Below are 25,708 nucleotides of genomic sequence, written 5' to 3'. Positions count from 1 at the left end.
CCGCCGAGAGTCTAAACCTCAGTAGGAAGTGATCCGACCATGACAAGGGGGTAGATGTTAGTTCCCCCACTTCCAGATCACCATCCTCCTGTCCAGTCGAGAAAACCAGATCAAGTGTGTGTCCCTTTGCATGTGTTGGGCCGATGACATGTTGAGACAGCCCCATGGTTGTCATGGCAGCCATGAAGTCCTGAGCCGCTCCGGATACAGCAGCCTCGGCATGGAAGTTGAGATCCCCCAGAACCACCATCCTGGGGGTCCTCAACACCAGGTCCGAGACAACCTCCGTCAGCTCAGGCAGGGAGACTGTTGGGCAGCGGGGTGGACGGTACACCAGCAGAATCCCTAATCTGTCTCGAGTACCCAACACACAGTACAAACACTCCAGACCAGCACTCGACTGAACAGGAAGCCTAGAGAGGGAGATTGTATTCCTATAGACCATACACATATGCTGCCATTTTGCTCAGTGCTGGTGAGCAAAATTAAGCCTTAAAGTAATTGGGATTTTAAAAAAATGATTCAGCTGATCTATGAATTGTCAGAAAAGCCGTGGTGGGGAGAGGGAAAGACAGCCAACCACACATAAACTGATCTGGTCATTTGCCCCCAAACTATAGCATTAGAAATGTTTTTTTAAAAGAAGGGTTCAGTTTGAGGACAAAGACTTAAACTCTGGCAGCAGAAGTATGAGAAGCTGGAGAAGACCATGACTGAGTTCATACAATACACTAACTCACCCAGTGTGGGTTATCGTCTAAACTGTGTTTTCTGCAGGGTGAGTTAATGTCTTGTCTGAACACAACATGTTTTCCAAGGGTGGGTTATTGTGTTGTCAGAACGCAGCACATTTTCTGCAGGGTGGCTTGTTAACCATGCAGTGTGCTTTATTTTTCTTGAACGCCAACTTGAGAACCCATGGCTTGTTGTTGGGATGTTCAGGGAAGTTACAAGGCAGACTGCGTGATTAATAAGGGTAGAACCTTGAACACATTTAATCTGTACTAGTCTTATTGTAGCCAGTGGGGTTATTCTTAAGTTAAATTAAAGCTGCTTTATGTAACATTCAAATTTTTTTATAAACATCCTTGAATTATGAAAAATAAGATAAATCAAAACATCAGATTGTATCAGCTTGAGGAATAGAGAAAGGGTTTCTGCTTTTCCAATCAAAGTGTTCAACGCTTCTGTTAAAATAACAGAAGCACTGACCCCCTCGCTCTTTCCACCCACAGATTTAAGCATTCATCTCCCACTCATGTTTGGGTGAGACTATGTGTGAGTGTGAGAAACCAAAATCTCTGTAGCAGAAGGAACAGGTTTGTGCTGAGGCAACTACGTTGTTCAATGATGCTTATGCTGTTTACCGACTTAGCTACTTTGGTGCTGCCAATTCATCTCTTGCCTTGTATTCGTTCATTTTGCTCTGTGTGAATTTTTTGACAGTTTGTTTTAAAGAGGGAGGCTTTTCACCTACAGATGCAATGTCAGTCAAAGTAAGCCACACTTCAAGTTGATTCCAAAGTGAAGAACATTTCCAACTGTCACGGGGCCCATTGATACCCAGAAGGGGATGCAGTACAATCCTCCACAGATCCATACCATTCCATGTATGTAGAGTATGGTTCTAATGTTTTTCCTAGGAAGGGCAATTAACCCCTGGGGGGGAAATCATCAGGGGGCCACAAGTGGGCATAGCCAGACCTGGGTGGAGGTTGAATCTCTCTCTATCTTTCTGGGCCACACCATATGAAATCAGGATGAGGGCTATTGATAGCCTATGGGACACAGGTCCCTCACTCCAAGCCCTAAATGGTTTAATATTTCTTAGAGAACAGCTCTCCTGTCACGTGCCTTGCAATGACAGTAGGCGCACAAAGAAAGCTATTCCCCAGTTACGAAACTGCTTTTCTTACAGCCTGGGACTAAGTACCCTTCAGGAATAAGGAATTTATTTTGTAAGGAATTCTTAAGACCTACTTATCTATCTTGGCCTTTGGGATTCAAGCTTATGTTGGTGTGAAAACTGGCTGTCCAAAAAGCACCTGTGTCTTTAAGAATCATAGAATAGTAGAGTTAGAAGGGGCCTACAAGGCCATCAAGTCCAATCCCCTGCTCACTGCAGAAATCTACCTTAAAGGAATCCCCCTTATCAAACTCCAATAAGCTAGCATCACCATTCCATGAGTTCTCTCCTGTCATATACAAAGTGTTCCCCTTGTGAGACTATCAGCCAGAAATCTCTACAACTTGTAAAGTCGTATTTGCCTGAACTGTTGGCGAGCATAAATTTCTTATTTTATTTTGTTCAAATCCCTTTTAATTAAACCTTCCATCCAAATTAAGGTTTAAAATTGGAACCTGGGGTTGATTCTGCCTTCCATTCTCCAGACAATGTGTCCCATTTCTCAAGCTTGATTAAATGGGAGATAAAAGCATGGATGGAATGTGCCTCAGTGGTGACTCCAGAGGGTTTGCTAAAAGTGCCTCTCCCTCCCAGGTAATTAAACCTGTAGGTCTTGGGCTTCTCATTCACCCCATCTGAATGAATTGAGTTGAATTCATTCAAGGTTGAATTGAGTGAATCTGAGCAGCATCAAGTCAAAAAAGTAAAAGGAGTCATTTTCCAGCCTGGTCCACACCACAGGAGAGGTGGGCGGCTTTCTCCACAGCTGGGAAATTTCAATTAATATGATTACATTTTATTTTGTTCTGCTGGCTGGCTGTGTTTGCTTTGGTTACCTGCCCTTCCCTTCAAAATGGAACACTCTAAAGATAAGATTAGGGTTATTTGCGTCCATTTAGCAGAAAAGCAAGATATAACTAAAAATTATTATCTTATTGTTACCGCTAGACTTAAAGTCTTGTCCCTGGGGTGTAAGAAGTCCTTGCGCTGGGGTAGCCTGACGTGAGGGCCCTTCTGAATGTCTTGCAGAAGAGAGATGTGCCTATTGCCATTTAGGATGTTAAACTGGAACTATAAAGTAGGTGCAAGTAATTCATGTATCTTCTCTACCTTCATCTTATGATGCCCAAAGCTGCCCCATGATTCTACAAACTGCCAAAAGAATGACACACCAGGGTAGTAACACTAGGGGATAAATGCCAGCATTGAAAAGACTGCGGGTTCAAATTCAGGCATTCTGCATTTATGCATGTATGAATATTTATCTATTGCCTTTCCACAAATGGCAATAGATAAAATGGTATATTATTATTATTATTATTATTATTATTATTAGTAGTAGTAGTAGTAGTAGTAGTAGTATCCCACCTTTTGCCCAATACTGGGCCTCAAGGCGGCCTTACAAAATTTAAAACATATACTTTTTAAAAACCTATGAAAAGTTAATAAATAAATAAATATATTACAATATTAAAACATTAAACATTTAAAACACACGACAATTTTACAAGTCCTTAACATAGACGGAGGCCTAGATTATTCGCCAAAGGCCTGCCGGAACAAAAAAGTTTTTGCCTGCTTATAGGCCGAGATCATTTAACCTGAATTACTAAAGAGTGGTCAGTTATTCACTTATGGGAAACGGTAAACATGGGAGATTAAGTTAAAATAGATCTGGAAATTTTGCTACTACTGATGATATTTCATACCTATGTCAAAGGCCTCTGTCCATCTTCACTCTCACACTTTAGGTCCCAATATCTCCTTCTATTCACTCTTTTCTCTACCCTTTGGGCATCATCACCTCCACATGAGCCTGGGTTATTTCCTTCCATTTTCCTTCTTGACACAAACAGTGATGCATCTCTGTCTCAGGCAACATTCATTATGCTGAAAAAATCCCCACAGCATCTGCTGTCTTTCCCAGACATAATCCAAGGCTTTTTGTTGTTGTTATTACTTCTTGCAACAATTTATTTCACTCCAGTAAAACAAATTTTTGTTTTCTTAGGAGACACATCTCTACAATTAGTCTTAGGTCCAGACAGTTAAGCCATTCATTTTACACAGCCAAACACAAAGTGGGAAATTAGGAATAAGCGAGAGATCTGGTGCTTCAATACAGCCCACAGTAGCCTGTAAAATGCAGGGAGGAGTGATCTATGTAAATCAAAAGCTCTCCTGAAATTTGGCATAATGTCAGCAGGTGCATTAGATAATGTGCTACCACCCTGGTCTCAACCCTCAGCGTAGTCATGTAGCAAACACTCACACTGTAGTGGCTTGAATGAGTCACTGTACTTCAGCTTTACTTTCCCACCTGTAAAATGGGAACACAGTGGCAGACTCCACAAACTTATTCTGAGCAACAGCTGAGTTGCATTTGTTGTTGTTTTATTATGCAAAGGGTCAAAAAACTATCTCTGTGTTTTGTGTGTGTGTTTGGTTGTTGTTGTTTGGTTTGGTTTGGTTGTTGTTGTTTGTGGACTGCAAGGGGCTGTCTATACATTGTTTTTGCCCCGGGGTGGCTTCGAATCCACGCTGCATCGGTTATATGACACAGCCGCTGATTCGGAGCCACCCCAGGGCAAAGAGTTGAAGATGAGGAGCAGAAAAGTCAGGGACTTACTTCGACTTTTCCTACCTGAGCAAGGGCAGCACAACAATTCTCTGTCTGTCCTCGCTTGGGCGCTGCTCCAGAGGGTGTTCCCAAGTGGAAGGTGACCTGCCATTGGTTGCTGGAAGATACGGGAGGGGACGGGCCTGGCGGGCCTAATGGCCGCCAGAAAGCCCACACTGCCTCCCTCCATCTGTATAACTTGCTGTCACCCTGCACCAGCAGAACCACGTGGTTTGGAGGCAGAGCAGCGCCAACTTGGCACCATGAAGACAGCCCCTGGGAAATACAGGGGGAATCACAGGGAATCACAGTCATAGTTAAACTACAGATTCCAGAAGTCTTGCTGCCTCTTGCAGTTACACCTGTCCTTTATATAGTAATGTTTCGTTTCATAGTGATCCAGTATTCTCCACATCCACAAAGGCTGGGGCTGGGGGGAGAGCTCAGTTTTCAAAAATGAAAGACTTCATATGAAACACAGTGAGATTTTCTGCCAGAAATCAGTATTCCACAATTCACTGCACAATGATGGCTTTTCTAATTCTGCACCACTGGGTGTAGGAACCTACCCGAATCAGGAGAGAAGGCTGTGTACTAATCCTGTTTCTAAATGAATATCCAACACTCCAGTATGAGAAATTCAGACAAATCCTTAAGGAAACATTTACAGCATAACCTTTTGCATTTTTACTCAGAAGTAAGTCCCATTGTGTGCAATGAAGTGTGCTCCCTAAAACGTTTGTTTAGAGGTGCAGTCCTAGTCTTTCAATGATTACTAGGGTGAAGCAGGCAGAGATTGGATGCCAAATCCAAAGGACAATAGGGCTCACGTACCATTGTGTTGTAAAAGAGGGAATTTTTTTTACAACACAACCATTGTGTTGTAAAAGAGGGAATTTGGGCAGCTGCAGCTTGTTATGTAGGGATAAGAAAAGCAGATTGCTTACGGAAAAGATATTACAGTGCTTAGTTCTGTGGAGCAAGGCTCCTAATCAGAGACTGGTAGTTACTTTAGATTAATCCTAGAACTGGTTTCATGTAGGCATCCTTGGGCATGACAGAGCTTCTTCCTAATACCAGAGGCTTCTAACAACAACTAGCTCTGATTTGGTGATGATACTTGGCATTTAGTGCAATCCATGACAACACCTTTATGAATGGGAACCTGCCAAGGCACTTAGCTAATGCTAGTTGAGGACATTTCAGCATCCTTGCTCCTAAGCATACATCATGATATCATCATGACTCATGATAGGGAGAGGGTAGGTTTGCTATTGTGTTTGGGATCTTCTATGATACTCGTTTCATGGTGGATGGGTTAGGCTATACTTGGTCATTTTGAAAGTGGCAGCAAGGGGAGAAACAGGAATCACCTGTGCATGTTACCACACCCAGGACTAGAAATTAAAATGGTTTTGAAGAACCACTTGGTTGAAAAATAAGGGACAGGAGTGTATAAATTCACACTCGGAAACACAGCTCACCAGCAACACTAACTGGGAGTTATTGTTACTTTGCAAGGATGTTTGTGGATAAACTTCCTCTTATTATGTGTTAAAGGAAGCAGGAGGAAGGAGGGAAGTGGATTATTATTGATTTTTTTCTCACCCTCTTTGGCTTCCTGGGCTTTAATTACCTTTTAGGGTCAGTAAACTAAAATAATGCTATTATTGGGTGTGTAGAACAGTGCACCCATTCTGTCAACTAACTTAGGAAGTGGCTAATTTTGACTTAACGTAACATACAGCCTCTGCTCGGAAAGATCCAGATTTCAGCTACGATTTCAGCTAAGGTTTGCCTGTATTGAAACCTTAATGGGGATTAATCTTGGGCTCTTGACAATATAACACACATATCGCTTGCAGTATCTGTGTAATACACAGCTTGGAACTGATGCAGTTCTAGGATCAGTAATCCTCCAGTGAAGATAATAAAACCCCTGTTTGCAGCTCAAATAAACACAGGTATACAGACAGACATCTTCTGTTGATCCTGGTCTTCAGCTCTCTATCATAATTGTTGATTGTTGTTGCATGGGTACAGACTGTCCCTTTGTAATCCTTTGAATCAGCCCTTCCGATTCAAAAGATAACATGCCTATTTTCTGTTTGATTCATAACTCCCCTGCCAGGCAAATTTGCATGTGTAAATTAACAGGCACATTAATTTACATGTATCTGTGCAAATTAAAAGTTTGGCTAGCAGTATGGCAAGTAACGAGGTTCACTCTTGAATCCCAAGGGACACCCCTGTCATTCCAGTATCATTCAAGATACTTCAAGATGAAGGACTCCTAGCACTGGCAGTCAAAGGGCACTGTGCATCTATTCCATCTTTCCCACCTTAGTAGATTTTCTGTGGTAGGAAAAGAAGATGGAACAAGCCGTGGGGGAACATGGGAGGGTTACAAATGAAAGATGATGTCTGTAGCCGCTGTAAAAGTCCATGAATGAGGCAGAAAGATTGCATGATAAATGCCCCATCTGGAAGCATCCTTAATCAATGAGAACATGGGATGGGGGATAAAATGCATGTAGGAAGAAGAGCAGAGGAAGGAACATAGAAGTGACTCACAAATCGGGCATAAGGAATATTAACTTTAGTGCACACAGTGAACCATGAAATCTAGCAATGAAAACACAGCAACAGTCAAGATCTTTAAAGATAACACAAGTATTTGTAAGCTGCCAGTTTTAATCGAAACCAATAGAAATTCAGATGGGTGGCCATGTTGCTCTATTGCTGCAAAGCAACAGAGACTTGTGGCACCTTAAGGAATAATACATTTATTCTGACAGAGGCTTTTGTAGGTTAGAACCCACTTCATCAGATGCAACATATAATGAGGTGGGCTATAGTCAATGAAAGCTTATGCCAGAATAAATATGTTAGTCTTTAAGGTCCCACAAGACTCTTAAATGGAAATGCAGAAAACCCTAAATCGAATGTAAATATTGACCTGTCTGATGAAAAGTTCAAACAAGAAAGAGTTCATTCTAAAACACCCAAATGGCTACTTAAAGACTCAATCCCCTACATGTTTAAATGGAAAAAAGTGCTACAATTCCCAGCATTCTCCATCCATCCATGTTAGATGGGGAATGTTGGGAGCTGTAGCAGTTTTTTCTGTCTAAACATGCATAGGATTGTGCCCTAAGACAAAATACAAATCTTTCTGCTAATACTTTTGTTTTGATTTTTTTTAAAAAATAATAATCATAGATTAATGCAGAAATGAGATGAAACTGACTTATGAATTAATATGTGCAGAACAAAAATAGACTGATCCATCCATCGCTGACATGCATACATACCCTTGGTATTTTTCTGAATGCTGTCTAGACTAGTCACGGGTAAGAAATTTGATGGGTTCACATTTTAATGCAAACTTATGAAATTCACACTTCCTGAACTTTCACATGAACTAGAACGCAGAGAGGTAGAGAAATTCACTTTTCCAAATTTTGCACTGTGGTTCACAAAGCAAAAATGTGCACAAAAATGCATATATTTGGAAAGGTGCATGCAAATATGCATATATTAGGAGAAACGGACATGAAAATACATATGAATTTGTGTTGATTTTTTAGAAAAAGAAGAAATTTGCAAACTCATGCAGAAATGGGGTGGAACAAATGTAATGTTTGAAAAATGAGAAATCAAGCAGTCTCAAACTTAACAGCTTTGTCCATCCCTAGCCTGAACATCCTTTTGCTAGCTAACACTCCAGGCCTTATGTCTTAACAGCAGCGCATTGGTGCTGGGAGGCCCCAGGCTCCCGCACTTGGACTCCTTCCTGGCATCTGCACCAGAAAAAGCTCAAGTGCGGAGTTGCTGCCACCGAGCACTGGGGAGGGGGAGGAATGGGGCAGTGAGAGGGGGAGGAAGACAGGGATGCGAACCAGCTGTCCTCCCTCTGACCTCCTTCTTGCTGCCCCGTTCCTCCCCCCCTCCACTTTTTTTTATCTATAGATGTGAAGGACCACATCTATAGATAAAAAAAGAGGGTAAAAGGAATGGGGCAGTGAGAGAGAGGTCAGAGAGAGGAGAGTCGGTTCACGTCCCTGTCTTCCTCCCCCTCTGGCTGCCCGGTTCCTCTCCCTGCCTCTTTTTATTAATAATAATAAAAAACCGGGGATGGGAAGAGGAACCGGGCAGCCAGAAGATGAGGAAGACAGGGACGCGAACCGGCTCACCTCCCTCTCTCTGCCCTGTTCCTTACACACACACACACACACACACACACACACACACACACACACTCGTTGTTGTTGTTTATCTATAGATGTGAAGGATCGCATCTATAGATAAGAAATTAAAACAATTAAATATAGGGGTGGGAGAGGAACGGGGCAGCGAGAGGGAGGGTGCCTCTCTTTCTCCCCCTCTGGGTGTCCCATTCCTCTTTCCCCCTTATTTATTTTTTATTTTTTATCTATAGATGCGAAGGATTGCATCTATAGATAAAAAAATAAATAAAAAGGGGAAGCCAGAGGGGGAGGAAGAGAGGGACGTGCAGCGCCTGAACATGCCCTCCTCCAGCCGATGGCGACCAATCAGCAGTCACCATCAGTTGTGGCACACTTCCGTGTCCAAAAAAGTCAGGGTAAGTGCCCGACTTCATTGGAGCAGAGTTTCTGAGGTTTGCCCCTGGATGGCTTTGGGATGGCAGCAGCATCATATGGATGACCTGCTGCCACTCCGAATCCACCGGGGTAAACCCCTCATCAAGACAGCCCCCAGGATGGTCAACAAATGCTTCATCAATGGGAGCAACAGGAGCAGATCATGTCCTCACTACTGAGAATCTCTCTCAATATTTTGGAATGTGAGATTCATCAGAACTTGGGGAAGATGACACTGGTCCAGGTAAGGAGGGGGTAGAGAAACAACAAAAATCATTGAAATTAGAAAGACAGAGGTTTTGGAGCTGTGTATTGGCTAGAGATTAACACCTTAGGTCTTTGGTATTCTCTCATCCAAAGGAAACTCTTACTGCTCAGAAGTGAGGATCACAACAATATCTGTGTTCTTACCAGAGGCTCTAATTCCCTTTGGTCAACCAAACTAAACTCGCTGATGAAGTAGTAAAAGTGCTTGTAGCAGGTGTTGACATGAGCTTCGGCACCCATGCAGATGATGCTGTCAAAATGATGGATATAGACATGGACAAAGACCCTGAAGAGGCGGGTCAGGATCTTTGTGCAGACCTGCTGGAAGTTCTTGGGGAAAGGAACACCTGCAAGACAGAAGAAAAAAAGTTCTAGACTGCAAACTTCCAGCATTACAGTTGGACAGCAGGCTGTATTTGGCTTCATTCCATTTCTGTCTCCTTCGTAATCACAGTATTACTGATTCAGTTTGTCTTTCCAGCAATAGCTAGCCAGAGGCATAGCCTTCCTAGCCTTCCTGACCATGTCCATACTGGAAGGGGCTTCTAGGAGTTGAGGTCTAAAACATCTGGAGAACCACTTTCAGCCCACCCCTGTACTAGAGGTTATGATTATGTGGACTACCAGTTTATGAGAACTTGATGTATAGATGATTCTGCCCTAAGGCTTGGGGAATTGGACCATTGCTTTTCAACACTGTAAGAACATATGAATCTGCCTTATATGGAATCAGACCATTGGCCAATCTAGTCTCTTGATGGCCAGGCAACCTCCAAGGTCTCATATACAATCCTTTTCCACCAGTAGAACTTGGAGATGCCAGGAATTGAATCTTGGATTTTCTGCCTGCAAAATATGGCTATGGAGCTATAAGTATGTGCTAAACTTTACTCAGCATTGAAAATGACAATGCTACTTCTGTGGGGTGAATTTTCATTTGACGAAGCAGAATTCTGTTTTGGATTGGTGGCTCTTTATGGTTTACTTAAAACACAGAGCTGCACTTTACCTGTAGAGGGAGCTAGAGGATATTCTTAGTATTGAATGGAATTGCAGGCTATATTACCATTTGGGGATGGGATTGACAATGGAAGAAGAAATGGGAGTAGAAAACTTCACATTCTCATAGCTGTCTCTACAACTCGCTCACCGTGCGCAGTGGGAAATGCATGAAACAGCTCTCTAAATGATCTACCACATGTATTTCATTGTTATTCACCTCTGCACAGATGAAAAAGAGAACAGCCACAAATAATAAAGGCATCTAATAGTTGCATCTTCTTTTCAAGCAGGCTTCAACATGTCATCTCCTCCCACTAATGCATCACTAGAATCTCAGGACAAGCCTAATGAATCAGTTAATATGTCCCACTTAATGGAGCCTGAATTGTTAGCAGCATACATCCAAGCAGAGTTGTACCTGTACAATACAACATGTGAGACTCAGATCTGCTCATGACTGGGAAGTTAGCAAGTGCTGTTGCCATGCAGTCTGGAGCTTAATATCTTTCTCACTGTGTTTTTCTGTGTCTGTGTGTGTGTGTGTGTGTGTGTGTGTGTGTGTGTGTGTGTGTGTGTGAAAATGACTACAGAAGAATCTCAGAGCTACAAAAACATTGAAGAGGCTGGCTCTGAATTCTCTGGTTTATGGTGACACAGAACATGCAGGTATTACTCTTCCGCAGAGGATACTAACTTAAAAACACGTTGCATTGAAATGTGTTTGCTAACTAGTGTTGAAGTTCATTTCAGAGTGCTAGAATGGCTTCTTTTAAAGCATCCACAAGTAGCTTTTGAAAGTTGAAAAGTATTCATTCCAAAGCCTTGTTTGTATAAGATTTTAAGCCAGTTGTAGCCATGGGAAAAGTCTATGTTCCCTTTCAAAACCACTTTTAGCATGTAGAGAGGCAATTGGGTGCGTATATATATATATATATATATATATATATATATATATATATATTTCCTGAATGTGCTTTTAAACATTTTATTATGACTATTATTATTTAACTGAAGTGGTCGCTAAAGCGTTTAGCACTATGCTTCATGTGGCCTTCAACCTGCTCTGCCCCTCTCGCAGCATAAAGTGAAAAAAGAAGTGAATAACACTTTGGAGGCTGAAAAATGCTACATTAACAATACCATTCATATAAAGCACTGGCGTTTTTCCCAAATGCAAACCAAACCATTAGCAAGATTTATTCAAATTATTTATTCAAATTATTTAAATTAAGCCTAGATTTTTCTACTGGGGTTCCTGTTAAAATTCTGAAAGCTAATTCTGCCGCACACCATGAAAACAAGAAGCCCAACAGTCAACAGTAGGCCAGCAGGAAGGAACTCCCTAGTATGGTAGTCTGAATGAGGACCACAACCTTCCTCTAGCCAGGAAGTGTGCTGGAAATCTGATAAGCAAAACATCCTCTTTTCATTTAACACCAAGAGGCTTCAGACTTTTGAAGCCTGCTTGGCTAACCACTACAATCCTGCTCAGGAAAGGTTGCTGAACTAGTGGTGGCCCAGTAGCTTTGGGCTTGCCTGCAACATCATAATTTCCTAGCTCTTGCCTTGTCTGGTCTTCAATGAGATGGAGCACTGAGACTGTGGCCGTTGCTAGACGAGGGTTTAGCCCGGTGCGAGGCATCAGACATGGCGGATGGGGGGGAAGAAGAATGGGGCCAGGGCAAGGAGATCAGGGATGGGGGGGGAGAAGAACGGGGCCAGGGCAAGGAGATCGGGGATGGGGGGGGAGAGAACAGGGCCAGGGCCAGGAGATCGGGGATGGGGGGAAGAAGAACAAGGCCAGGGTGGGGAGATCATGGCCGGGGGGTGGTGGAGGGGGCATCAGACATGGTGAGCGGGGGATGGGCGGGCGAGTGAGCAGGGGATGGGCGGGCGAGTGAGCAGGGGACGGGTGGGCGAGTGAGCAGGGGCGGATATGGCAGGTGGGGGGCGGACGGGAGAGCGAGCGGGTGGGGGGGGCACCAGACATTGGGGGAAATCAGGGGCAGGGGGAGCAGGGAACCTTTTTTTTAAAAGACTTATCTTTTCGTTGGTGCGCTCCTGCACACATGGCCCCTTTAACATCCAAAAAAATGGCCGACGCGACGGGGCTTTCCCTTACCCTGTCGCATATTACGTCTAGCTAGGGGCAACGTCCCGCGCTAGCTGCAGTGCGGCCTCACCCCTACGCCCCACCGGATTATCAGTTAGGTCTAGCAAGGCCCTGTGTTTGTGGCTTTAGTTGATGATCTCCATGTGGAAAAGACATTTCACTCTACTGATCTTGTTAGACTTTCCTGCAGCCTTTGGGTACTTCCAGGTGAGTCTTTGAGAGTGCCTTCACTTTGCCTCCTTCGCAATATTTTACAGGGGGTCCAGACTTTCCATTTGTAACCCCTCTCTATTTTGCCTCATAGTGCCTCCACTTCTAGAAAACACTCTAAGAAACAGCTGACCATGATGACTGAATCAGTCCTGGAAAAGATGAAAGGTTTCCTAGTTCCAGCCCCCACCCAAAGTTTAAGATCACCCATCCACATATTCACCTATGCTATAGGGATCACAATGCATTATAGAGAGAAGGTTGAAGAGCAAACCATCCCTGATAACTCGAGTAATTGAGACAAACACACACTGCAGGGAAAGCGGAAACTAACTGACTAACTCAAAAAACCTGGTGGGGGATCCTTCCTGGCCCCAAATGAGTCACAGGAAAACAGCAAAATCTAACCACTGCCATCCAAAGGATGTTTTATTGACACAAAAATGCCACTTCAGTTCCACCACATCTCTAGTCATGGCATCCTCCGAGGGCCAGACCAGACAGGGTGGTGGCTGCTATTATTATTATTATTATTATTATTATTATTATTATTATTATTATTATTATTACATTTATATTCTGACTTTTTTCTTCCAAGGAACCCAAGGCAGCATACATAATCCTCTTCCTCTCCATTTTATCCTCACAACAACAACTCTGTGAGGTAAGTTGGGCTGATAGTCTGTGACTATCTCAAAGTCACCCAGTGAGCTTTCATAGCTGAATGGGGACTAGAACCCAGACCTCCCAACTCGCAGGCCATCACTCTTAGCCACTACACCACACTGGCTCTCTTTTAAATGTGGATCTGCCCCAATCATATGGAAATAGGGATGGGGACTGATTTAAAGAGCAGAAGCATGATGGAAGAGGGTGCTGATCCTTCTCTGCACTTGTCACTCACTTCCTCAAAACTTTCTCCCATAGTGCTTTGTGTCCAAGCTGCTGGACTCCCTTTCTATCATCAGAAGTAAATTCCAGATCATGTGCAGGAGGACAAATCCTGCTCTTCACTCCAGAGCCCACAATTGGGACACTTTACTGACTTAAAAAAAATGGTGGGGGCGATGTATGTGTCTTTGAAATGTGGAGGTGATGTGCCACCATCTCTACACATCTCTGAGACGTTGCAGAGCATTCTCTCTCTCTCTCTCTCTCTCTCTCACACACACACACACGTCAACAAAATAATTAAACCAACACTTGCTGTCATTATATCAGCCTCCAACTGAAAATACACTGAGAAGAGAACTTGTGAAATACATTCTGGGTCTAGATTTATGAACAGGGAATCTCAAATGCACTTGTTCAACTTCCACTGTCATGTTTAGAGCTTTAGAGGCCAATGCCAGCACCTTAAATTGGGCCCCAAAATTCCTGAGGAATCAGTACGGCTGGTACAATATAGGTGTCACATGAAACCTATAAGTACTATCTGCAAAACCTAGGAACAAGGTTGATAATTGGATAACAGTTCTGTTAACACAACACACTAACCCACACTTAGTGGCTTTTGAACCATAGACTGTTGTTGAAATACGGGTAGGTATGTTCCGTGGAGTGGCTTGTTAATCATGCAGTGAGACTTGCTAACCACCCTGAACAACCCAACAACAAACCATGGGTTCTCAAGGTGGCTTGTTCAAGAAAAATATGCCACAATACATAAATAGCGTCAGCCTGCTGAAAATATCCTGGGTTCAGTAAATACATTAACCCATGGTTCAACAACAACAAAAAAACTCACACTCCACACTGAGTGTACATTAGCATGTTGTGCAAACCTAGTCATTGGCCCCCATTCACACACGCACTGGGGAAGGGTGGGTATGGGAACTACAGAGGGGGAGGGGTACAGAAACCACTGCATGGGGGCCCATCACATGAGTGATGACCACATGGCGCCCCGTGGTTCACTTACCCTTTGCCACTCCATGGGTAGATTCTTGTCCTCCCGCTGCCAGAGCCAGTAATCCCAGCAGCCAGCATGGTAAGGAAAGATCTATGCTGGCAGCTCCAGCCATCACTATGTGACAGTGACTACTGAGAAAGTCCACGCCAGTTAGAGGGTCGGGCTTTTTTTTTTCATGGAGCAACTGGTGCAAACTATGAGGGGCCCAACAGATGACATGCAACCCCCACCCCACGGCCTGTTAGTCCCACTGCAGAAGGTGGGTGTGAGAGCCTTCATGAGGGGGAACCCCCCATGATCTCTTAAGCCACCATGGATTGTGTTTTTGGGTGATCCATGGTGGTTTAGCATGACGTCCAAACAAGGCCCATTGCCTCCATCATACCTCTCTCTTGAGACAAATGACGGTCTGTCTACAACCCTGCCAGTGCATGGAGGAGGGCACCAGAAAGGTGGCATCTTGTCCAGTTCAGTGTTGAAACTCCTGTTTGCCACCTTGCACAGAGACAGGTGCTTTCCAAGCATCCCTTAATCAAGTCTTCCTTAGCCTGGTACCCTCCAGTTGTGTTGGACTACAATTTCCAGCATTCCTATGCTGGGACTTGTAGTCCAGCACATCCAGAGGACGCAACGTTGAGGAAGGCCGAACCTGGCAAAGATAAAATGAGATGTTATACACTAATACATTATAAACGAGAAGCACGAATTAATAGTTAAAGGATTTGCCTCTCCAGCCTTCTAATGGGATTCCTTAATATGAATCACTACGAAGTAATTGTAGGACGGAACCATAATTCAGAACAACTGCATTCATACAGTGAATGTTTAAATACCACTAGATGTGAGCATTGTTAACTGCCTCTTTCTATAAATACATTATTTTTTTAAAAAAGCACATAATGGGAATGGCACAAGAGCAGCTGCCAATTGTTACATGGCATTAGTTTTGAAAAGAGCAGGGTGGGGGTTAGAGATGTCACAGGCACACATTTATGAAGCTGGCCAGCTGCGAAAACAACTAGAAGCATGCTGTGTCGAAGCAGTTGTTCCTTTACAATGGGAAAAGAATCCAATAGTCTCTGCCCACCCCGCAAGCTCTTTGTGTTCTTTGTGAAAGTGCCTTTTGAATTGAAAAAGAAAACCAGAAATAGTTGGCTTAACAGCACAATCCACTGCATCCTCTTCCTCACTCTGTGTGTTTAGGATTGTAGCTAGGGTTGTCGCGAGAGTCTGGCTGGGTCCGACAGAACCCGCACCCAGCACCCAGACAGGCACCTCCCAGCGGCGAGCATGAACCATTGCCGTGTGCTCGCGAGGCCTCAGCAAGGGCTCACCAGTGGCCCGCAGCCATTCGTGAAATTGTGCATTTCCCCCTTCCACAAGAATGGTGGTCACCATTGGCCCGAAAAAAGGGGAAATACACTCCATTCGCACTTTTACCCTTGCGTCAATGAGTCTCCTGAGCTTCCGGAAATTGCGCATTGTGTAAATGGAGGAAATGCGCAGTTTCCAGAGGCTCCATTAACAAGGAAGAGGGAAGTGCATGATTTCGCGAACAGCTGCAGACAGCTGCTGAGGGCTCGCCAGGCCAAGCCAAGCCTCAGAAATGGATGAGCATCCGCCAAGGTGGGCACAGGCAATTTCGCTCACCCCTAATTGTAGCCCAAGACTCGGATGAATGAATTGAGTTCACCAGTTTCTGTTGCACCACTTGAAAGCACCATGAGGTACGTTTAACATTTATGATCTTTCATCGCTGGCAGCTAGAAAATGAGCATCTCTGCTAGTAGCCTTCTGCCTTCTCCATATGGCAGACTCTGAATATAAAAGGGCATCTCTGCTTTACTTGAGTCAGAGAAATGGGGTGTTTCCAGACAAGGCATTTATTGTGCAATCACCCTGACTCAACCACGGAATATTAGGGAAAGGGGGTTTCCAGACAATGTAGTCTTGCCTTTGTAACTCTTCTGCGTTTTCCCACTGCTTTCTCTGCCATTTTTCTTACTGCAGAAAATACATGAGGGCCACAATCCAGTGCATATTTAGACAGAAAAGAATCCTACAGTTTGGTCACTGTCTAAAGAAGCCCATAGTGAATGTGGAAAGACCCAAGAAAAAGAAAACCTGGTAAGAATGGATTTTTTCCCCTTAATGTAGATACGCCCCCAGTAGTGCTCCTTTTTCCTGCTGCAATATATCTATTATTTTAAATGGAGCCCCACACTCCTCAGATGGTTCAGGGAACTGTACCATATGAAAATGTCCCATTCCGTCCCCAGTACTTGCATCTTCTTTTCTCCCCTTCCCGCACCCCAGAGCCAGGACTAGAACAGACCTTCTCAAAAATGAAAATGAAGTCTGTAAGGAACTGAAAAGTCAGTGTCCTTTTGGATGTCACCATTATCTGCTTTGGAAGGTATCCAACAACTTGCATTAGGATTACAGGAATGCAGGTTTCCCCGGCATGTGTATTTCATTTTACAATAGCCTATCGATAGTATTCTGTTCATATTGAAGAATGCCTTTCCCTTTAAACTGCCCCACAGAAACCAGTGAGACTGCACAAGGCCTAAAACATTTTGAGCATCATCACATGGGGGGAAATTGTGTTTCCTTACCGTCGCTTCTCTGCCTGCGCTTTTGTCCCTCATTACTTCCTCTTTCAAAACAACCTGCACATGGCCCATTCAGGAGCCGTTTTTATCGTGCTGCTTCTCCTGCACACAGCAGGAGATGGCAACACATTCTGGTTTTTTTTAAAAAAAAGTGAGATTTGGGGGGGGGGATCTATTTTGAGATGGAAAAGCGAGCGGAAGGAGCAGCAGGTGCAATCGTTGTCTAAAGGACATGCACACATCCGTAAGTGGGCAGTAGCGAACATGTGATAAAATGCTCATCTGATTAGCCTCTACACCACACTGGCTCACTTAAGTGGGTTGTAAAAGAGGTCTGAGTGTTGGCCTGGGAGTTGAGAGATCTAGGTCCTAGTCCCCACTCGAGCATGGAAGCTCACTGGGTGACTTTGGGCCAGTCACAACTCTCAGCCCATACTACCTCAAAGTGTTGTTGTTGTTGTTAGAGGATAAAATGGTGAGGATAAAATGGAGAGGAGGAGGATTATGTACACCGCCTTCAGTTCCTTAAGGAGGAAAAGGCGGGATATAAATGTAATAAATAAATAAATAAAATTAATAAGAACATAAGAAGAGCCATGCTGGATCAGACCAAGGGTCCATCTAGTCCAGCACCCTGTTCACATAGCTGTTGGCCAGGGACCAACAAAGCAGGACACGGTGCAACAGCACCCTCCCAACCATGTTCCCAAGGACAGTAGCAGTGAGTTCCGTGCAGGCTCCTGGTGGCTGCATCATGTCTTGGACCAGCCCCGCATCTTTAGAAAGATTAAGGTGGGGCTCAGTGGTGAAGCACATGCTTTTCAAGCAGAATATCCCAGCTTCAGTCCTTGGTAGCTCTAGTAAAAAGGATCAGCTGGCAGGTGATGGGAAAGGCCTCTGCTCTAGGGGAGCCCTTGTGGGCTGTGCTCTGGGCTAGCTAGAGGGGTTCCCAACCTTTTTGACTCAGTGGGCACATTTGGAATTTGGAGAGAGGGTTGCAGTGCTCTCACCAAATGGCTGCCATGGGGGGGGGCTTTACCATTCCTTAAAAGGCTTTTGTGGTGGGCTTGGCAGTCCCAAAATGCTCAATGGTGAGGATAAAATTGAGAGGAGGAGGCAAACTGGTGAGGCTAAAACAAAAGTAACTGGCCTCCAAACCCTAAGTACAAGGCAGAGGTTGGGGCTGAGCTCCAAAACACGAAAGTACTCCTTTGAACCCAACTGAAAATGGCCCTGGAGGCCAGCAGTTTGCTTTGCAGCCTGCCAGCCTCCCATTTAATTAAACAAAACCTTAAGAATTAAAATACCAATCAGGAAGGGCAGGGAGCCTGCCAGGTACCAAGACACCTTGGTGCCCACGGACACCACACTGGAGACCCCTAGAGCTGGGCAAAGGGTCTGACCTGGTAGAAGGCAGCTTCCCATGGAACATAGAAAAGGCTTTGTGTCTGGTATTAACAAAAGAAAGGTAATCCAAACAGGATGGGACCTTGGGCTTGCAATGATGGAGCTTTTTAAAATAACCCTGCCATGTGGTGTATAAATTCGCAAAGATTTGTTCTGAACAGTCACTGCTTGCACTCGGTTCATTTGTTGTTGTCATTGCTTTTCTGGTAAAGAAGTTTCAACTTTTATAGGCTTAAGTCCGTGGAGCTAAGAAGCACACAACTCCTCTCACCTCATTCCTGTGCTGTTTTATTTCTTTTCCCTTAAAAGCCATTTCCCTTTTATTTTCCTACCAAAGGCTTTGGATTCGATAGTCAAGAGCAGAGACACCACACTGACAACAAAGGTCCGCATAGTTAAAGCAACGGTATTCCCCGTAGTAACCTATGGCTGCGAGAGCTGGACCATAAGGAAAGCTGAGCGAAGGAAGATAGATGCGTTTGAACTGTGGTGTTGGAGGAAAATTCTGAGAGTGCCTTGGACTGCAAGAAGATCAAACCAGTCCATACTCCAGGAAATAAAGCCAGACTGCTCACTTGAGGGAATGGTATTAAAGGCAAAACTGAAGTACTTTGGCCACATAATGAGAAGACAGGATACCCTGGAGAAGAGGCTGATGCTAGGGAAAGTGGAAGGCAAAAGGAAGAGGGGCCAACCAAGGGCAAGGTGGATGGATGATATTCTGGAGGTGACAGACTTGACCTAGGGGGAGCTAGGGGTGGTGACAGTCGACAGAAAGCTCTGGCGTGGGCTGGTCCATGAAGTCACGAAGAGTCAGAAGCGACTGAACGAATAAACAACAACAACAAAGCCAATATTAGACTTAACTTAAGTCAATTTCATTTCAGTGGATCTATTCTAAGGAGGAGTGGGGGACTAACGTTGGTTACAACCCAGAATATCTATTCCAGTGAACTAGTTGTGTAGAAAAAACCCCGCACTTGAACCTTCATTGGTTTGCCAGTTGCTAATGCACATGTCATTACGTACTGTATCCCAAGTGCACATTTCCTGAGTACTTGCAATGGCATTGTTAGCTCCTTCAGATTTGCTCCTCTGTTTATGTAATGTGTTTGTCTCTTTAGTAAGTGTTTGCATTTTTTAACACTCTTCCTACATAAAAGACCTCTGGTGGGGGCTAGGTTTTCATCATTAACCTCCCTCCACTAAAATAAACTAAGTTAGAGCGGTGTTTTTATCTATTTCTGAAAGCCTCAATGCCTTTTGAGTGGTTTTGAAAATAAGGCCATGACTTTAATCTGCAATGTAAGACACAATTATATTCCATATATATATATGAAGGGAACCAGCCAGAGAGCTTTGGCTATTGGGCAGTATAGAAATGCAATATAAATAAATAAATAGCCACAGCCTACTTACCTATCCTCGTAGGAAAGATCTCCTCATTGTTAATGAGTGTCTCAATCCAGTCCATCAGCATGCACATGTACTGGGGCGCTGACAGCTTGGTCGGCCTCTTAAATCGGTAGTCATCCTGCCACCGGTACTCATACTTGAGCCCTCCTGACATGATGGGGCAGCTCTTCTCAGTACAGAACTCAGACATGGTCCCATAGATGAGATTTATCCTGTTGAAGAAGTCCACAAGGTGCACTGCTATCCAGTCGTTAATGTTCTCCCCTGGAGGCAACTGGACTACAGCCTTTAGGTCTAGCCCTGACTTGAGTGAGGCCTGGGCTTTCTTGTACAGCTCAAACCGCTGGGTGCCTGGCTCAAATTTCTTCCGGGGACGAAAGGTTTTGTCTTTGTTAAAAACCTGCTTAAGGCACAGAGCCATTCTGGACTGGAACCAGCCAGGATGAGAAGGGCAAAGATTCTTTCCAAAGGCACACACACACAAAAAAATTAAACAGAAAACTTAAGGATGACTTCTGAAAGATAAAATGGACACAAAAGTATTTAAAATGGGTATTCTACAAAGCCCACTTTGTTAATTCAGACATCTGGTAGAGAGGACAGAGACTAGCAGCATCTAAAATGGGTTAGGTCAAGCTTAGTATAGAGCCATTGAAATCAATGGGACATATGTTACTCATAATTAATTTGTCCCATTGATATTGATGGTTCTACTCAAGTACAACTAAGTCCGGATCCAACCCAATGAACTGTAGCATCCACGTAGTCCAATTTTCCCCAACCTGATGCCCTCTAGATGTTTTAGACTACAATTCCCATCAATCCCAGCTAGCATGGCCAATGATCAGGAATGCTGAGGGTTGTACCAGCTGGGGAAGGCTGAATCTGCCTCAGTCAGTGCTCATCCATTCGCGCCTCTCTTTGCTGGTTGATTCCATCAGTCTGTAAAAACCTTTGGCAGCAATGATCCAGCCTAAAGTGAAATCTCAGAAAAGAACTAATAAGGAAGGACACAGGACCTTCACATTTCACTCCCGTTACTTGTTTATTTATTACATTTATATACTGCTCCATAACCAAAGCTCTTTGGGCGGTTTACAAAGATTAAAACAGTAAACATTAAAAAAAATACACAAAATTTTAAACCATAAAAAGCATAGAAATAGACAATATACATTTAAAACAACTATTCTGGGTCAGTTAAAAAAAAACTCAGCATATGCTGTTACATGCCTGGGAGAAAAGTCTTGACCTGGCGCCGAAAAGTTACCAATGTTGGTGCCAGGCGAGCCTCCATCAGGGAGATTGTTCCACAATTGGGGGGACACCACTGAAAAGGCCCTCTCCCTTGTTAGCCTATCAAGCCCCAAAACTGTTCATCTGTATTCTTAATGGGAAGTCATGAGTAAAAAATAAGCAACCAAGGACTAAATCTTCATTATATTTTTTGTTAACTTACATGTTCCCCCTTCCCCACTATCTTCGCAACAACTCTATGAGGTGGGCTATAAAGTAGGAGTTACTCTATTTCAGCCTAATCTGTGAGGTAGTCTGGCAGAGAGAGAGAGAGAGAGAGAGCAATTGGGTCACCAGTAAGTTTCACATACCAAACTCTTCCATTGTATATCACCAAGGTCACACCAGCTTAATAGAGATACTGCTTTTTGAAACTCAGGCTATTAAGCTCTGTATATATTATTGCACAACATTATTTTTAAGTCAAGGCTTCTGAAATTGTGCCAGAATAAAAACGAAAACCCTCAACCATTGGAGCTGTGAGGCAAATTGTATGAGGCTATCAAAGGTTGCGTCATGCAAATGTTAATAGTACATCTCTCTCAGAGTTGTGCGCCTACACTTTCCTTCCCCAAAAGCAGAATCATTCATTGACAGTAATTAGTGCCCTGAGATCCTTGCAGAATGAAAATGGAAAATGGCCGTATCTTAGTAAGCCATTGCACAGAAGCTGTTTTAAAGTAAACGGTCATATCAAAGTGACACCTCAAGGCAGTTCTAAAAATATGTATATATTGCTGGCAGGAAGAGGATGGGTTTCCTCAGCAGCTGTGGCATTTTCAGCCCAAGGGGAAAAAAAATCCTTTTGCGTTGTCACTGGCTTGCCATTCCCTCAGCATCTCCTGGGAATACAGATGTTGGGCAGTTCACATCGTTTTGTGGCTCTCACTTTATATGCTTGTTTGCAGTGAACTATATTTAAAGAGACTCTGTGCTTCAAACTCAAGTTCAACAGAGTCCCAGGGGTGGAGCCAACTATATCTTGAGCCATGGGAATAGTTAAGGCACAAAAAGGTGAAGAACCACTCTTGCACAATTGACAATCTCCAAGTCAGTGGGACCAATGAAGAAGGATTAGCATTTGGGGGATTGTGCACACAAACCCCAGTCTTAAAAGTGCAGGAACATGGGCCAGATCTACACCAAGCAGGATATGACACTTTGAAAATGGTTTGAAAACTATATACGGAGTGTGTCCTGGGCCCCAACAGCTGTCACTACTGTTATAAAATGCTTTAAAGCAGTAGCGTAGATTCTGCCAAATGATGCAGCTGTAGCATCTGCGTACACTGCAATCTAAAGAAGGGAGCCATAAACTATCAAAGTGACACTTTGCATTTGTTTTTTTCATATATGAAACCCGAAGTTTAATTCCCATCATATATTGTTTCTAGCTTGTCTCTATGCTGTGTGCCTACACTTGGTAATTAAGCTCTGAAATGCTACATTCTCAGGTACTCTGCTAGTTGGTCATAGTATATTGCTTGTTGGAAAAAAAGATCCAATTTGTCTGGCATCTATGTGCTTCTCTTAGGGCTTTTCTGCATGAGGCATTTACCGTGCGATTGTCATCCCCTACTTATGGTTGTTTGCACATAAGGCCTATGGCCTTACTAAAGTGCCCACCTCCATAGGGAATATGAATATGCACAGCAGTGACTGAGAGACCAGTGTGTCATTTGCCCAATATGTGGCAGAAGCGCAGAAAGACCGAAGACAAAACGTTTGCAATGGTCTGCCAGCAGTTTTTCAAGGTTACATGAAACATTGATTAATGTGGCAGACTTCCAGTGTGCAGCAGCTTTCCCTAGGAAATGGGGTGTTTTCTTCATTCATTAGAAAGTGATCTGAATACATGCAAAAATGAAAATACCTGATAAGGGGAACAAATGAATTGCCATACTTCGGGATTTTCTACATGAGGCATTTATCGCGCACTCTTCATTCCCCACTCATGGTTGTTTACATGTTCTTTAGGCAATGTCGCGCACTCCAATTTCACTTCTGTCTAACCAGCACTTTTGGCAAGATTTTTTAGAGCGAGGAAAATGTGGCATTTGATTGTGAAAGCGAAAGAAAGCATGATTTCTTCTTACATATTTGCACTATTCCACTATACCACTTTGTCATAGTGGGAAAGCAGGGAAGGAAACACTCCTTGTATAGTTCTTGGATCTCAGTTCTGTGACAAAACCGAAAGTAAATGCAGCAGATTAACAGCCTTCTGTAGAAAAGCCCACAATGGACCCCTAGTCTGATCCAGCAGGACTCTTAAAAAGGCCAGCCATGTGTATGAAGCATGGGTTTCCCCTTCAAAATACAGGGGTATGAACTTTACCCAGTTTCCACGCATATGTGCGTGTTTACACATGAGCACTTTTTAATATGGTGTGTTTGTTTGGGAAATAATTATTTGAAGTAACCCCTTAATATAAAGTATCTTTTTAACATCTCTGTAGCATTGTTTTCAATGGCAAAGCTTCAGGTTTTGTTTGTTTTTCTATTTCAATTGAGGCATGGAGCCTTTTACACATTTATTGTGCGCTCATGATTCCTCACTCACAATAGTTTGTGGGTACTTTACATGATGTCATCACCCTCAAAAGCCTTTCCCATGCTTTGCAACCATTATACCATTTTGTTTTATTTCATAATGAGGAAAGTCTGGTATTTTTGTAAATGGCGGCATGAGATCTGGATATGTTTGTATAATTCTGCTATAGCACAGCACCACCTAATAGCTGTGTAATGGAACATAAAGGCGGAGCAAGAAACTCCCCAGAAAAAAACCATGTAAAGCAGCCAATCTTAATTCCACAAAGAATCCAGAAGCAGAAGCCTTGGTAGTATGGCAGGTTAAAAGCTTCATGTAGAAAAGCGGCCCATGGTCTTGTACACTGAGATCTGATCTGCAATTCAGGATGTCAACAGAGGGAGCTGTGTCAAACATCAGCCGAAAAGCCATTTATCTGGAGAAGACCCGTTGGTACTAAATTCAGCTGTGCTTAGTGGTCCATTAGTAGATAAGTTTTCCATTTCTACTTTCTTACTGATTCAGTACAGGCAACAGTTATGATGAAGAATAACTTCTCATACCACTTTTTAAGGCTGCAAAGGTTTTATAATCCTTATCTCAGTGGTGCTTCAGTGGTTTTTATTATTATTCACACTTTGCAGGACTGAGAACCAAGGTTGAGGGGGGGAAAGACTTGCCCAAGGCTGCACATTTTATTACTGAGATATATATTTTTTATAACTGAAAGCAGGGCTCTGTTCTCCAACTCTTATAGCTTCACTGGGCCGCAGCTTATTAACTGTAGGGCTATTTGCCTTGCTTTTTCTAGCTAAGTATGGACACATGAACAGAGGAGAGGAAGTAGAGGGAACTGAGATTCTAGGAAGCTGATGGTGGTTTTTTCAGACACTGCTGAGCTGGGCGCGTCTAACTTTTGGAGGAAGGGCCCGCTATTTTGCTCTTTCCTGCAAGATAGCAAGAAATTATGTTTCATTCTCCATACTGCCAGTATCGATAGACTTTCTCCAAAGTTAACTTCTGAGAATTTAGGATATAACCTGTGCATAAAAATAACTAGGGCGACTTCCAGGTCAGCCAAACTGTAGTCCACAGTCAGAATCACATTAGACAAACGTGTTTATTAATTAAAATATTTATATTCAACAATTCCAACATTTCAGTGGCCAAGGAAGCTAAATAAGAATACAAATGAAAACAACACAACATTAAAATAATAATAATAATAATAATAATAATAATAATAATAATAATAATAATAATAAATTCCTGAAGCAGTAAAAGACAGCATGACCTGGCAAAGCCTGTCATGTCCATCTAGAAAAACCGCCATTGGTGAGAAAAGAGATGATGATGATGATGATGATGATAATAATAATGAAAGGAAAGGGAGAAAATACACAATGAAATAATATAAAAATGGTGTAAAAATAACAGACGTACCTATAGTGTCCCTGGAAACGCTGCCAGAGACAGTCTATTGAGGACTATGCTGAAGACAAGAGTCCATCTAGTCCAGCATTCAGTTCACAGAGTGGCCAGCCAGCTGCCTGTGCAGTAGCACCCTCCTGTTTATGTTTCCTAGCAATTGGTATATGGAGGCGTATTGCCTCTGATAGTGGGGACATGTTACAGCATACTCACAACACACTTTCCTACCAGTGCGAATAGCAATTGCTGAGAGAGCCTGATTCTAATCAGAATCACAGGGTGGTGAGGAGGGTGTGCTAGCCCCATGCCATGGGCTCAATCTAGCTCTTACCTCCCCCCCACACACACACACACA

General features: G+C 43.4%; 1 protein-coding gene across 1 annotated transcript in view; it reads right to left on the bottom strand.

Moving 5' to 3' along the window:
• Positions 1–25,708, bottom strand: part of MOB3C (MOB kinase activator 3C) — a 42,149-nt gene that overhangs the window by 6,591 nt on the left and 9,850 nt on the right. Inside the window, exons 2-3 of the mRNA XM_063139327.1 lie at positions 20,097–20,608; positions 9,563–9,765 (exon numbers count right to left, since the gene is read on the bottom strand). Coding sequence (XP_062995397.1) covers positions 9,563–9,765; positions 20,097–20,514 — 621 coding nt within the window. The 5' untranslated portion in view covers positions 20,515–20,608. The remainder of the gene's footprint in view (positions 1–9,562; positions 9,766–20,096; positions 20,609–25,708) is intronic.

This window comes from Elgaria multicarinata, chromosome 1 (assembly GCF_023053635.1).
Source record: "Elgaria multicarinata webbii isolate HBS135686 ecotype San Diego chromosome 1, rElgMul1.1.pri, whole genome shotgun sequence".
In the NCBI taxonomy this organism is placed as follows: Eukaryota; Metazoa; Chordata; class Lepidosauria; order Squamata; family Anguidae; genus Elgaria; species Elgaria multicarinata.
Note: the sequence above shows the minus strand (reverse complement) of the source record. Positions and strands in the feature narration are given on the sequence as shown.